Source organism: Chanodichthys erythropterus, chromosome 17 (genome assembly GCF_024489055.1).
Source record: "Chanodichthys erythropterus isolate Z2021 chromosome 17, ASM2448905v1, whole genome shotgun sequence".
Classification (NCBI taxonomy): Eukaryota; Metazoa; Chordata; class Actinopteri; order Cypriniformes; family Xenocyprididae; genus Chanodichthys; species Chanodichthys erythropterus.
In genome coordinates, this window is record NC_090237.1 from 12,209,700 (window position 1) to 12,224,744 (window position 15,045).

The following is a 15,045-nucleotide window of genomic DNA, read 5'->3' on the forward strand; positions in this document are numbered from 1 at the left end:
AACTGTTAGAACAAACATGGAAATGGTAGGGAATGAGTACACTAAAAAAAATGCTGGGTTAAATACGGACAAACCTAGCGGTTGGGTTAAATGTTTGCCCAACCTGCTGGGTAGTTTTATTTAACTCAACTATTGATTAAAAACACTTTAGTTTAGGGTCTGATTCTCACTATTAAAGGGTTAGTTCACCCAAAAATGAAAATTCTGTCATTTATTACTTACCCTCATGCCGTTCCACACCCGTAAGACCTTTGTTAATCTTCAGAAAACAAATTAAGATATTTTAGTTGAAATCCTATGGCTCCATGAGGCCTTCATAGGGAACAATGACACTTCCTCTCTCAAGATCCATAAGGGTATTTAAAAACATATTTAAATCAGTTCATGTGAGTACAGTGGTTCAATATTAATATTATAAAGCGACGAGAATATTTTTGGTGCAGCAAAAACCCCCAAAATAATGACTTATTTAATGATGGCCGATTTCAAAACACTGCTTCAGGAAGCATCGGAGCATAATGAATCAGCGTACTGAATCATGTCAACGGCTGAAATCATGTGACTTTAGCGCTCCGAACAGCAGATTCGACACACTGATTCATTATGCTCCGGTGCTTCCTGAAGCAGTGTTTTGAAATCGGCCATCACTTTATAAGTCATTATTTTTGTTTTTTTGCCGCACCAAAAATATTCTCGTCGCTTTATAATATTAATATTGAATCACATGAACTGAAGATTAACAAAGGATTTACGAGTGTGGAACGACATGAGGGTAAGTAATAAATGACAGAATTTTTATTTTTGGGTGCACTAACCCTTTAACTAGTTGCTTATTAGCATGCATATTACTAGGATATTGGCTGTTTATTAGTACTTATAAAGCACATATTAATGCCTTATTCTGCATGACCATATTCTACATCCCTTAATCCTACCCAATACCTAAACTTAAACACTACCTTACTAACTATTAATAAGCAGTAATTAGAAGTCTATTGAGGGAAAAGTCATAGTTAATAGTGAGAATTGGACCTTAATCTAAAGTGAGACCAAAATTACTATATGGCTGGCTTAAAATGAACCCAAAATAGGTTGGAAATTAAAAATCAGACACATAATTACTAGAGGCAACAGTAATAATCAAAAGGTGAACATTAATTAATAAGCAATTTATTAAATGTTTATTATTTAATTATTATGTATTAAACTAATTAATAAGTTCATTTATTAAAAATCGTAATAAATATTCATTTCCAACCTATTTTGGGTTCATTTTAGGCAAGCAATATAGTAATTTTTAAACAATAGCTGAGTTAAATCAAACCACCCAGCAGGTTGGGTCAAACATTTAACCCAATCGCTAAGTTTGTTCATACTTAACCCAACTTGGGTTTTTTAACCCAGAGTGTAGAACTTCTGAATGACGGAAGTTCCAATTCTGTGGAAATCTGCGCAACTTTCTGTGGAGTTTCAATATTTCGCATGGGCATGCTCATTACAAACCTCTTCAGAAAAAGCATTAGACATGGTAAGATTGTACAATCAAATAGCAGAACACATTTGAAATGATCAAAACTATGAGTCAGGCTCATGGATTTTTGGAGCTGACGACTATGAATTTAATTATGGACTACAACAACCGCTCCTTCCCCAGCCTCCCACCATCCTCTAAGCCAGAAAAGCACTCTGGCAAGAGCAGACATAAATAGTCTCCGGAGTGGATGCTGTAACTCTCCCTCCACAAAGGTGTAATGAGTTGCCAATTACTTTTGCCTTCCTACATCGACAGCAGGCCCAAACCCAGCAGAAGCTCATCAGCGAATCCCTTCTGAAATATCTGGAGCCACGGAGGAGACGGCATCGCAGGAGAGGTGCTTATGAACTCCTGCATGTTATTGCATTAGGGAACAGAGGTGGCACAAAAAGCAGAAAGTCAGCCCTTTAAAGTCCCTGCCTGAGAGATGAGGCCCCGTGTAACATGCTGGCTTGGCTCGCCGTACACTTCCTGTGTCTCTTGGTCCGCGTGGAAAAGTAACAGGAGAATACAAATAAAAAAAGAATAAAAAGCTCCTCTTTTCAGTAGTGAGGTGTTTGGTTTTGTTTCTCGAGTGTTAGTTTCAACAACTTCATCGACAGACATGCACATGCAGGCTCGGCCCCGCTCACAGTGGTGTCGCTACTCCATGCCGTTGCGCAGCATCTGATTGGCCGCGATGAGCATGACGCTGATGATGAAGGCCATGGCGAAAGCGCATATCAGGCTCTTGCGCACGCACGTCTGTCGATTCTTCTTTTTGGGATGAACTGCAATGACACAAAAACAGCGATTTAGTCCTGAGATCCTCAGGAAAACAACAGAAACAGCTAGCAATTAGCGTATTTGCTAATCTGAATGCATTTTCTACTTGTGCCTGAAGGCGTAGGTGTCGATTTGCATTCTAGGCGACCGCCTTTCATCTGCCAATCTGACCCGTCTAAATAAAGCAGCGTTTCTTGCGCAGCTGCGAGGTGGAGACGTTTCTCTGGGGTTTGAGGTTCACCTGAGCACATGTGGCTGCTCGGCTCACAGGCGTGGGGTGACAGTGGGGTCTGTGCTGAGAATAGAGCCAGTTATTAGGTGCTTCTGGAACACACAGTGAGACAGATTGTGTGCCAGTCTCACCCTGTGATATCATTTTCCGCTCTAGTCCTCCTTCCGGCACAGAGCGCTAGTCAGCAAGTCCCACCCCCTGCAGCCAATCCCTGGCCTGGTTACGGCAGAGCGGAGGCACGATAATGAGCAAACGTAGGTACTCTTCTGCCTGAGTGTGTTTTGCTAAGGAGAACTTTCGATTTTGCCTCATTCTTGCCTTTCCAAATGGCAGCAGATAAAAGTCAAGATAAAATGTCTCGCAGCATGCTCAGCATGTTTTGAACTTCAGAAAGTATAGACAGTACTGCAACCCCCTTGTGAAAAAGAAGTATGCTTAATTGTATTGAATGTGCATTAGTGTATTTCAGATCTTAAAAGCATATTTTTAAGGCATCTTAAGTGTACTTAAAGAGAGTACAATATCATGACTTGCTATACTTAGGTACATTAAAAAAAAAAAAAAAAAAGTGCAATAATATCAAATTGAAAATTAATTATCTTTTGGGTCGCCGTGATTTTGCCATGCAAGACATGTTCCTGGATCAACATATTTTGTTGATTCTGGAACAACATTCCTGTCCAAAAATTTAGTCCTAACCCCATAACTAAACCTAACCGTACGCATAACTCATCTCTAAAATCAGAGGGAAATGGCAGGTGAATAACACTGATGTAGAAGCATCTAACCCTGGTTGTAAGCCTAAACTTGACATTTACTGTAAATTTATCCCTCAAATTTGATTAGTTGATTGGAAGGATGTTTGTTGATCCAAGAACGTTTTCCACTTGGTAAAACCATGATAGTTAATATATATATATATATATACAGTACAGTCCAAAAGTTTGGAACCACTAAGATTTTTAATGTTTTTAAAAGAAGTTGTCTGCTCACCAAGGCTACATTTATTTAATTAAAAATACAGTAAAAAACAGTAATATTGTGAAATATTATTACAATTTAAAATAACTGTGTACTATTTAAATATATTTGACAAAGTAATTTATTCCTGTGATGCAAAGCTGAATTTTTAACATCATTACTCCAGTCTTCAGTGTCACATGATCCTTCAGAAATCATTCTAATATGCTGATCTGCTGCTCAAGAAACATTTATGATTATTTTCAATGTTGAAAACAGTTGTGTACTTTTTTTTTTCAGGATTCCTTGATGAATAGAAAGTTCAAAAGAACAGCATTTATCTGAAATACAAAGCTTCTGTAGCATTATACACTACCGTTCAAAAGTTTGGGGTCAGTAAGAATTTTTATTTTTATTTTTTTGAAAAGAAATTAAAGAAATGAATACTTTTATTCAGCAAGGATGCATTAAATCAATCAAAAGTGGCAGTAAAGACATTTATAATTTTACAAAAGATTAGATTTCAGATAAACACTGTTCTTTTGAACTTTCTATTCATCAAATAATCCTGAAAAAAAATATTGTACACAAATATTTTGTATAATTGTACACATTAAATGTTTCTTGAGCAGCAGATCAGCATATTAGAATGATTTCTGAAGGATCATGTGACACTGAAGACTGGAGTAACGATGCTGAAAATTCAGCTTTGCATCACAGGAATAAATTACTTTGTCAAATATATTTAAATAGTACACACTTATTTTAAATTGTAATAATATTTCACAATATTACTGTTTTTTACTGTATTTTTAATTAAATAAATGTAGCCTTGGTGAGCAGACGAAACTTCTTTTATAAACATTAAAAATCTTAGTGGTTCCAAACTTTTGGACTGTACTGTATATATACACAGTTCCTGTCATTACTCACCATGTCGTTCCACAACGGTAAGACCTTCTTTCATCTTCGGAACACAAATTAAGATATTTTTGATTAAATCCAAGAGGTTTCTGATCCCCCATTGAAAGCAACGTAATTACCACATTCAAGGTCCAGAAATGTAGTAAAAACATCGTTAAAATAGCCCATGTGACTACAGTGGTTTAACCTTAATGTTATGAAGCAACGAGAATATTTTTGTGCGAACAAAACAAAAATAACGACTTTATTCAACAATTTCTTCGTTATAGAAACAGTGCAGTGCTTCCGGGTTCTAAGTCAGAACGCCGACTCAGTATTAGCCGACGCTGTACTCGTGACTTATGGTTTTGCCGTAGAACCCGGAAGCTCTGCACTGTTTCTACAGTTGCTTTGCTTTCTATGGGGGATCAGAAACCTCTCGCAGATTTCATCAAAAATATCTTAATTTGTGTTCCGAAGATGAACGAACATTTTATGGGTGTGGAACGACTGGGGGTGAGTAATTAATGACAATTTTCATTTTTGTGTAAACTAACCCTTTTAGTATGCCATTTCTGCATCACTAGCATCACCAAATGAAATGCTAAATCAGTTAGCATTCCTGTTAGTCTCAATGGCAGTTGCTTGGCTAGTTCTAATACACGTCATATAGTTTTTGTGTTATAGAGACTTGTCTCTCTGGATACATTAACATAGTCTCAGTGTGTGGTCTGTTGACAACACCTAAGCTCGGCCCAGGTGCCTCCATGAATGATTCATAAAGACACAGAGGCCTCAACAGAAGGTGTGGATGAGTTGCTTTAGTGCTGTGGACATCTGTTACTGCTGGTAGGACAGAGACTTACGGCGTTGACATAAGGGATGTGCTTGACCCCTGAAATGTAAGCACTGTGCTCGTGTAGTCCATACTGAACATTCATACACTGGAATCATAACACTTAAGTGCACTAAGTAAATTCATGGCTATTGTACACAATACAAAACAGTAAAAACAAACACGCTGCACAGAATACAAAGCGTTTTGCGCTATGCTGACCAGAGCAAAGTAGGTGGAGTTTTCAAAACTTTTAGCAGGAGTTCTATACGTCTAGTCAATTGATGTCCTGTTTCTGTTTCGACTGTGTGCATTGTTACTTCCGCTCATTCCCTTCTGGTCTAATCGACGCTTGTGTATGGTGCAAGAATAAACTTAAATATGAAACTTGGCTAGATATAATAGATTTTTTTTTAATTAAAGAGAAGATGGTGGTCTATCAGAGACTAAAGAAAACATCCTTGTTATATTATTGTGTAACGTTATCTCTGTGTGGTAATTCAACGAGATACGCAAGCTTTGACTTTTAATCTTTCTCCTGTTGATTATGTGGTTCAGGCTCAGCGGTGATCCACAGGGATCTCTTTATCCATACAAAACACTCAAGTGTGTAATATATATCTCCTGATTTTGTTCTGACAACTGGGGGACTAAATGGCTCAAAAACTGCCTTCTCTTTCTGCGTGGAACAACAGTCGACCTTCATGAAGATCTAATGTTTGCTACTGTCAACTGAAGCACCAATCCTCAGAAGAGATAAATAAACATGGGAATATGATATGGACTCAGTGTATGCTTTAGTAACTTTATTTGGTAACATTATTATCGCTAACTGTATTATTTAGTAGTTAATGTAATTTAAATGCATAATTTTCTGTGTTTGTATTTCCCTTGTGCGTTTCTATTAATTACTGCATTTATTTAGTTCAAGTGAGATGAGTAAAGAGCATCTGTTGCACAAATCATTCATTATCTTTCTCGTCTAAGCAACAGAAAATGTATTTTACATTTTACATTTACATGTGCTACAGTTAAAAATGTAAATTAATCGCAATCTTTTCACAGCCCTAGTTTTTATCTAAAAAGATAATTGATGCAAAGAAGTCGTAAAGTATGTAGTGATCATATTGATGGAGCAACTGATGTAGGTAAGTGAAAATATATGTTCATATGACAACTCTGATCGTAGTTGTATATTCACAGGCATTATTGTCATTGTATACGTTTACGCACGTATCTAACTAACCCATGCATGCATGCATTTAAATGCCATTGGCTCATGTGATTGAACTATATATCTTAGTTATTTTTTAAGTGATATAACAGATTCTATAAACAACTATAAGAGATCATTTTCGGCTTTCCCCGGCACTCTGCACCGGCATAAAGCGTAACCGGAAGTGTATATGCGTACACTGATCGAAAATCCAAAATGGTGGCCACATGCAACTAGTCCATCGGCACAGAGCACAGTGGCGAAAGTTGAACTATCTTGAACTAGATACTTCTAAGAACAGTGATTTTGCATTTTATACTGACACCTACTGGTGTGGATGCATGAAACTTTTGTGTATTAACTTTTAAACTGAAAGATTATGATGTTCTGGGGAAAAAAAAAAAAAAAAATAGATATCATGGCCAAGATTTAAATATGTGTTCCCAAAACGTATTAATTAATTCCTCATTTTAGGTAAATCATAGCCCTGTTGTACTAATTTGATCCCTCATTATAGTTGAATTGTAGCCATAATTTAACTAAATTAAAAAAGGTCATGAATTAGTACAATGTGGCCACGATTTAAAATGAGGGAACAAATTAATAGCCACGATTTAATGAAAACATGAAAGAATCCCCGCAAATTAATAAGTTGTGGGAATTAATTCTTAATTCGTAGACAAAATATCTTTTTTATTCCATGTCATATGCGGGTCTCCATACAAGATAGAGCTGGCCACCATTTAGACACATATGTTGAAAGTACTATTCATTTACTAGATTTAAAAAATCTTTTTGGAAAAGATCATTTAAAAGCATCAAATAGGCTTAATATAGCTTGTTTGCGTCATAATTTCAAAACTCATTTTCTCAACTTTCATGAGATGATTATAGTTTGTTTCGGGAGATCTCATAATGTAGTGTAGCATATGCGACAGTGAGCTCTTGTGACCCTGTAGATGGAGTGACGACACCCACTCACGAATCCTGAAATGAGCTGCCTACTCAAAAACCAAACTAGCATTTTCAATTCACTCCTCTGATTTTAATAACCAACAAATAAGCTTCTAAAAATTGCACCTCATGTCAATAGGATATGAATATCACATACTGTAAAAGAGCATTAACCCTCCTGTGTATTACCATGAGGAACATTGTGTTATTCATCACAGGAAGAGATGAGGTGTGGTAAGAGGAGTATTATTATGCATGAAACAACATTAACATCAGCCCATATTAGTTTGGTAGACTGAAGCAGACAACCCTAAAATGAACTCAAGAGAAGCACTTACAGATCATTACAAGCACTGTTTTTAAAGCTAGATTCCAACATTGGAGTATGAAGGTGCTCAGAATTATTTTATAGCTTTTAATTCAAGAAAAGTGCCAAACTGACAATTCTTTTCTATTTAATATACTTACTTTAATGTCATTTTCTTCTCTACATAACCTAGTTATTTTCTGTGTATATCTGTCATGTTTACTCAATTATTAAAATTATTGACTAAAATCATGAATATTGCAGAATACCCTATTTAATACTCCATTTGTTTGAAATTATCTTTATATCAGTGGTTCAACGGATCACAAAAGGCTTCGATTATTTTTTTATGCACAGCTTGTCAATGAAGTATGGCTCCAAATGCTAATCCTTCTGAAAGCACTGTGAGTTTGAGTCACTTATAATGTACATTTGAAAAAGCAACACGCGTCAAACATCTTTTCAGACAAGCATTTATTAACAAAAGACAACATTTAATAACATTTTTACTCCAAACTCACTTTATAATGATAGTTGAGCTGATGTTGCTTCTTACATAGAATCAGGCAGTCGTGTGTTTATTAGTCATGTTTAATCAATCAAAACATTTCAATCTTCTGTTTATTCAGCTACAGCGATATGACGCATTATCTTCTTCTGCGGCAGGGCATATTTGGAGTTTCTGCGCAAGAGCACCCTCTGGCTTTCAGATGGAGAAGCATTTACTACTGATCACAGAGCCGTACAGCTCTGACAAGCTGCGCATAAAATAATCGCAGCCTTTGCCAAATTGCATGCGGTTTTATCGTGATAAATCGTGCAGCCCTAATTTTGCCCTAATTTTGTGTCCATTCAAGCACATGGAGATGTGAAAGAGGAATCAATTCGCTGTTTGCACGCTATCTGAAACGTGCCTCTCTGTGTGTGGCTGTGCGCGCACAGATATCAGTGTGCGAGTACCGAATTGATGGTGAAACTTAGCAATTAATCTGCGAAGCACATGCAAACTACAATCATAATTTAGTTTGTAATGTCTTAGATTTAGATTTTTTAGTAAGGTCTAAAAATGTTAAATGTTTGAATATTTTAGAATTGATATAGTGTACACCACCAGTGTAAGCTTCATTGTAAATACTTCTACATCACTCTTGTCAATGTAGTTCATAGTTGCAACAAAAATGTATCTTGACTGGTTATTTTGGGAAAAACAGTAGGGGGGCGTTTTCCCCCACTCTACACTATGTTTTTAAGCCAATTTAATTACGAGGACTCAGGAAATGTCCTTATGAACCAAGTTTACATTGTAATACCAGTGTAATACCCATGTCATTATACAAATTTGTGTCCTCATAAATCATATAAACAAGCACACACACAAGGGAGCAATGTTTACACTCACCTCCCTCAAACTCTGTTTGACAGTTCCCCGAGTTCTCGTTCAAGCTCTCTTCCTCATTGATGATGATGTTCTCAATGTCCTTCATCGTCAGGTGGTCCCGGAAGGCATGAAAAAGGATGTGTTTCAGCTCCTCCAGTGTTATCCGCTGCATGTCAAACTACAAAGACAAATAACACAGGAGTTACTCAACCAAACTCAAGCATTTACTTTTACTTTTTTTTTATTTAAATTAAACTACTATTTTATTGTATAAATTTATATTGAGTTTTCAAATGCCACATTAAAATGATTTTTTCAGGTCAGTGCTTAACAGCACAGAAAAAAAGTCAATACAGTCTTTGTAATCGAGGAGAAAAAATGCATCGATCAGTCTGAACACTTTCGCACGGCACTCAATAAAGAGACATAACGCAATTAACTGCAAGAACTTCAAAGGACATCTGAGGAAAACTGTCATGGGGACTCTAACTCAAAGTTGATTTTTATAACTTGTATCCAGAGGGCGTTTATGAGCTCCATCCCTTTAATTACCCGGGCAACATTAGCCTGCAGCAGATCGATTTTTTAGGAGGATGTAAATGAAACTGTGGTGCACAAGCTTAATGCCTTATTTGCAAAGCTGTCAGGTTAGAGAACAAACAGTCATTAGGAACAGGGGGAGAACCGCTATACAGTCGACTACATGTTAATACACCACTAAATCATTCAGCCTTCTCTAACAAAACAGTACAGTGTGATGGTAAGGTAATCTGGTTGACATATACATATACGATGTATGATATATTCACGATAACAATATGGTGTATGTCCAAAAAAAAAACGCTATTATGCTATTATGATATACATCGCCCTACATTTTTAAAGAGAGAAAAATTAATAGTTTAAATCCAACTTCACTTTTTTATTAAACATTCATAAGCACAGTGATACAATACAGAATGGAAACCTCTAACTTTGCAACAGGAAGCTCATAGTGCAGTTCTGGAGAAAGACACTTGACAGGCCATTGCAGCTCATGAGGAGAGACAGCAGGATATTACAATAGCTGGCAAGCTAATAAATCTGACAAGCCATTAAGTATTACAGCCTCACTTTGCTCACCTCCACAGTAACTTGTCATTTCATTCCACTTTAGCAAGTCAGAAAGAATAAGAGCAAAATACTGCTTTGTGACTCTGCATGCAAGCTGCAGTAAACACTGCAGAATAGGCCTATAAATCAGTTTATATCTGTGTTGTGTTTGTTTGTAAACCTGAGAATGCATAGGCTGAAAATATTATACTGTAATATTATGCCCATGAATGTTGACCTAGTGGTCCAATATGTGTTCTGAGTATATATGACATAATGTATCCACCTTATTTTTCAATATTGAAATAAGCAATTTTTTTTGAAGACTTCTGATTCATTAGTAGTTATGGGTAAATAACTTAAAGAATTTGTACTGCATACCAGTTTGTTTAAGATTATGATAATGATTTGAGGTTTTGTTTTTTATTATAATATTTTACAATTGCTAGGGCACGTTTCTCAATACTTTGGTCACCCATTTATACTGGATGTCTCACATATTCAAGTTATCAAAGGCAGAGCCAGCATTTACATTAAAAATAAGGTGCAAAGTTTGTATTTCTGATAAAAAAAATAGGGTAAACCATCTAGATTGAAAGGGAATGTCATCCAGGGACATTCATGCAAACCAGCTCTTTAGCATCCAGACAGTGAAGCTGGGATGTATCTGGGCTTACCAGAGAGAAAGAGTGGGCACTAACTGCATTGATGTAACCTTCGGACAACCCACAGCCACAGAGACGGAGTCGCCTGAGGGCATCAGATCCATCTGTTTTCATTGGAGGCCATGAGAGTGGGCAGCAGAGCAGCTCATTAAGAGCCCCTGTGCTAGATAACCAATCCCATTTTCCTTTCTTTCGAACTCTCTTTCTTGGCTGTGAGTATTTATATATCCGTAATGGTGGCCAGAATGACCTACAAGGTCATGACTGGCTGTGCTGAAGGCAGAAGTAATCTTTGTCAGGATGGTATGTGTGTGTGATGGCAATTTCCAGACAGGCTGATACATACTGACCTATAGGTCACCTAAGATCTTTGTTTTAAAGTAAGAAAAGACACCTGTAGGTAAAGCGAACCATCCACACCTTGGAAATATTTAGTATCGTAAAAATAATAGTTTTACTAAAGGTGGATATAAATGAAAGTATCAGATAGACAGAGAGATAGATAGAGAGACAGATAGATAGATAGATAGATAGATAGATAGATAGATAGATAGATAGATAGATAGATAGATAGATAGATAGATAGATAGATAGATAGATAGATAGATAGATAGATAGATAGATAGATAGATAGATAGATAGATAGATCATGCAGCTGTACACTATTAAATGTATGGCAGATGAGGGTGATGTTGTGTCCTGTGGTGGGACAGGGTGTCTGCCTACATTGAGTTGTCCCTATATACCGAGAGCAGGAGTATCGACAGCCTCTGTTCGCCACACACATCAGGTCGCTTAACAGCAATTAGAAACACATTAATGGAATCTCCCCTGCCGCTGCAGTAAACTGACAGCTGTGGTCATTGATCCTGTGCTCCAGCTCCACTAGAACACCACATACTGAAGCCTCTCTGTAAAGATGGACAAAATGAAGCTAATGACAGTGTGTGAACAGTGTGAGGGAAAAAAGGAAGCGGAGAGATAAAAGATGTGGATGAAAGACAATCAGATTGTGTTCTAATGTTTGACTTGTTTGATGGTTTAATAAGGAAATACTGACATTGATAACATTAAAATAAAATTCATGCTCTGCCGCTAATAAAAATAAATAAAAACCAGAATCACTGAATTGGAAAAAGGATCACACCCTTGTGTCAGTATTTAGTTGAACCCCCTTTTGCTTTAATTACAGCCTTTAGTCTGTTGGGATATGTCTTTACTAACTTTACACATCTAGACTTTGCAATATTTGCCTACTCTTCTTTGCAGAACTGTTCAAGTTCAGTTAAATTTTATGGTGACCGTTTGTGGACTGCAGTCTTCAAGTCATTCCACAGATTTTCAATGGGGTTCAAGTCTGGGCTCTGACTAGGCCATGCAAGGACATTCACCTTTTTCTCATTCAACCACTGTGTGGTCAGTTTTTGATGTATGCATTGGGACACAGTCATGTTGGAAGGTAAACCTTCTTCCCATTGACAATTTTCTGGCAGAGGGCAGCAGATTTTCCTCATCCTATTTTGCCCCATCCATTTTTCCTTCTATCCTGACAAGTGCTCCAATCCCTGCTGCATAGAAACCCCTCCATAACAGGATATTACCACCTCCATGTTTTATTAGGAATGTAGGAATGGTGTTATTTGGATGATGAGCTGTATTGGATTTCCGCCAGACATATTGTTTGGTGTTGAGGCCAAATAATTCAATTTTAGTCTCGTCGGACCCTAACACATTTTTCCACATGGCCTCAGAATCTTCAAGGTGTGTTTTGGCAAAGCTCAGTCGTGACTGCATGTGGCCTTTCTTGAGGAGTGACTTTTTTCTTGCAACCCCCCCATACAAGCCACATTTGAGGAGAATTTGTGATATTTTTATCACATGCACACAATGACCACTCTTTTGTCATAAATTGATGTGGGGCCTCCATGGATCGGACTTGTTTGTTCAGCACATCCCACAGATGCTCGATTGGATTGAGATCTGGGGAATGTGGAGGCCAAGTCAACCCCTCAAACTCGTTGTTGTGCTCCTCAAACCATTCCTGAACCATTTTTGCTTTGTGGCAGGATGAATTATCCTGCTGAAAGAGGCCATAGCCACCAGGGAATACTTTTTCCATGGTGTACAACAATGCTTATGTAGGTGGTACGTGTCAAAGTAACATCCACAAGGATGGCAGGACCCAAGGTTTCTCAGCAGAACATTGCCCAAAGCATCACACTGTCACCGCCGGCTTACCTTCTTCCCATAGTGCATCCTGGTGCCATGTGTTCCCCAGGTAAGCGACGCACATGCACCCGGCCATCCACGTGATGTAAAAGAAAACGTGATTCATCAGACCAGGCCACCTTCTTCCATTGCTCCGTGGTCCAGTTCTGATGTTCACTGTTGGCGCTTTCGGTGGTGGACGGGGGTCATCATGGGCACCCTGACTGGTCTGCAGCTATGCAGCCCCATACGCAACAAACTGTGATGCACTGTGTATTCTGACACCTTTCTATCAGAACCAGCATTAACTTCTCGAGCAATCTGAGCTACAGTAGATCGTTGGATCGGACCACACGGGTCAGCCTTCGCTCCCCACGTGCATCAATGAGCCTTGGCCAACCATGACCCTGTCGCCGGTTCACCACTGTTCCTTCCTCGGACCACATTTGATAGATACCAACCACTGCAGACCGGGAACACCCCACAAGAGCTGCAGTTTTGGAGATAGTCTGACCCAGTTGTCTAGCCATCACAATTTAGACCCTGTCAAACATATATATATATATATATATATATATATATATATATATATATATATATATATATATATATATATATATATATATAGCCATAACAGAGTCATCTATATTTGGACTCACTGCTCAGCACTGTGACCTTGTCTGACTGCTCAGCCATTTAATTTCCACACATCCTCAAGTCCAACATCAGGGAATGTCAGTAAAATATTATGACGATCATGTTCTTAAGCCCAAGGGTATTTTTGATCATATAATGAAAAGCGGTACACTTTATGTCCATCCTATAACCTGGTTTCTATTGGCCCCACTGAGACTGTCAAAGTTTCAGCTCTGGCACTGCACACACTGGCTGACATGATGACTGTCTGAAACATGGTGATGTGAATGAAGAAAGTTATCTTCAGCCATTTTTGCATATTCAACATTTCTGTCCTTATATTAAAAGGGGCCCGAATCAACATTTAGATCCAACTGACTTCCACTGTATGGAGAAAAATAACACATTTTTCAAATATTTTCTTTTGTGTTTAGCGGTAGAAAGAAATTCATACTAGTTTGGAATGGCATGAGAGTGAGTAAATGATGAGTACTTCTCATAGCCTTTTAGATATGCTTTGAGACTTCAAAATGGCCATTTCATTCAGTATATTTCAGAAATGACAGTAGTTTGAGTGTATGAGAATGAACTGATGACTCTGCAAGATAGTTATCCATGAGGCATTGTATATGCATAATGTATCCAGGTATATTTATAGCAGAGGGCCACTTTAATCTGATATGACAAGCCTTGAACATAGCCATAGATAGAAAAGAGTTATGATCCACCATGCGCTTCGACTCTGCCTTATTACTAGCTTTGGGTAAAAGAGATCAGGTCGTCCTTTTTGTTGGAACAACAGCTTGGTAAACAGCATTGATCTCTCAGCAGCCTGACCAAGATAGAGAGGCAATCGCTTTGGTTAATTAGGTTTCTATTAAGCACATCCTATTGACATATCAAAGCTAACAGCCTAAATGGTTACAGCATGTGCAAATAAACCTGATGCGCTAACACTTTGCGCCTGTTGTCGACTGGTGGATGGGTTACTGGCTGTGCCCCAGGCAGGGTGACAACAAAAAGATGTGACCCCATTCGATGTGTACACTTTTCAGCCTATGGCAGCCATTAGTCAAGACCAATCCCAGAACCCCTATTTTAGCCGGAAGCTCCGGTTCTGCTGGAAATTGACTGGACAGATGGTTTGTGTCAATGGTTGAAAAGATGACAAAAATGCCACATTTAAAGTCTCCAGATGTAATAATCAAGGTTTTAAGGATATCCTCTAAGCTTTCTTCTTGGCCACCGGACCTTTTCCCTGTCAGATATCCAGCACAAGTCTTCTGCAGCTGCCCATGAGCCCGTGCTGACCAGAATGCAAATGGTTGTGACCTTTATGTGGTATTATTGTCTGAAATGG

General features: G+C 38.0%; 1 protein-coding gene across 1 annotated transcript in view; it reads right to left on the bottom strand.

Moving 5' to 3' along the window:
• Positions 1-1,898: 1,898 nt before the first annotated feature.
• caln1 (calneuron 1) overlaps positions 1,899-15,045 on the bottom strand; it is a 53,279-nt gene continuing 40,132 nt past the window's right edge. The window contains exons 4-5 of the mRNA XM_067365811.1: positions 9,106-9,262; positions 1,899-2,304 (exon numbers count right to left, since the gene is read on the bottom strand). Of these exons, the coding sequence (XP_067221912.1) occupies positions 2,177-2,304; positions 9,106-9,262 (285 nt within the window). The 3' untranslated portion in view covers positions 1,899-2,176. The remainder of the gene's footprint in view (positions 2,305-9,105; positions 9,263-15,045) is intronic.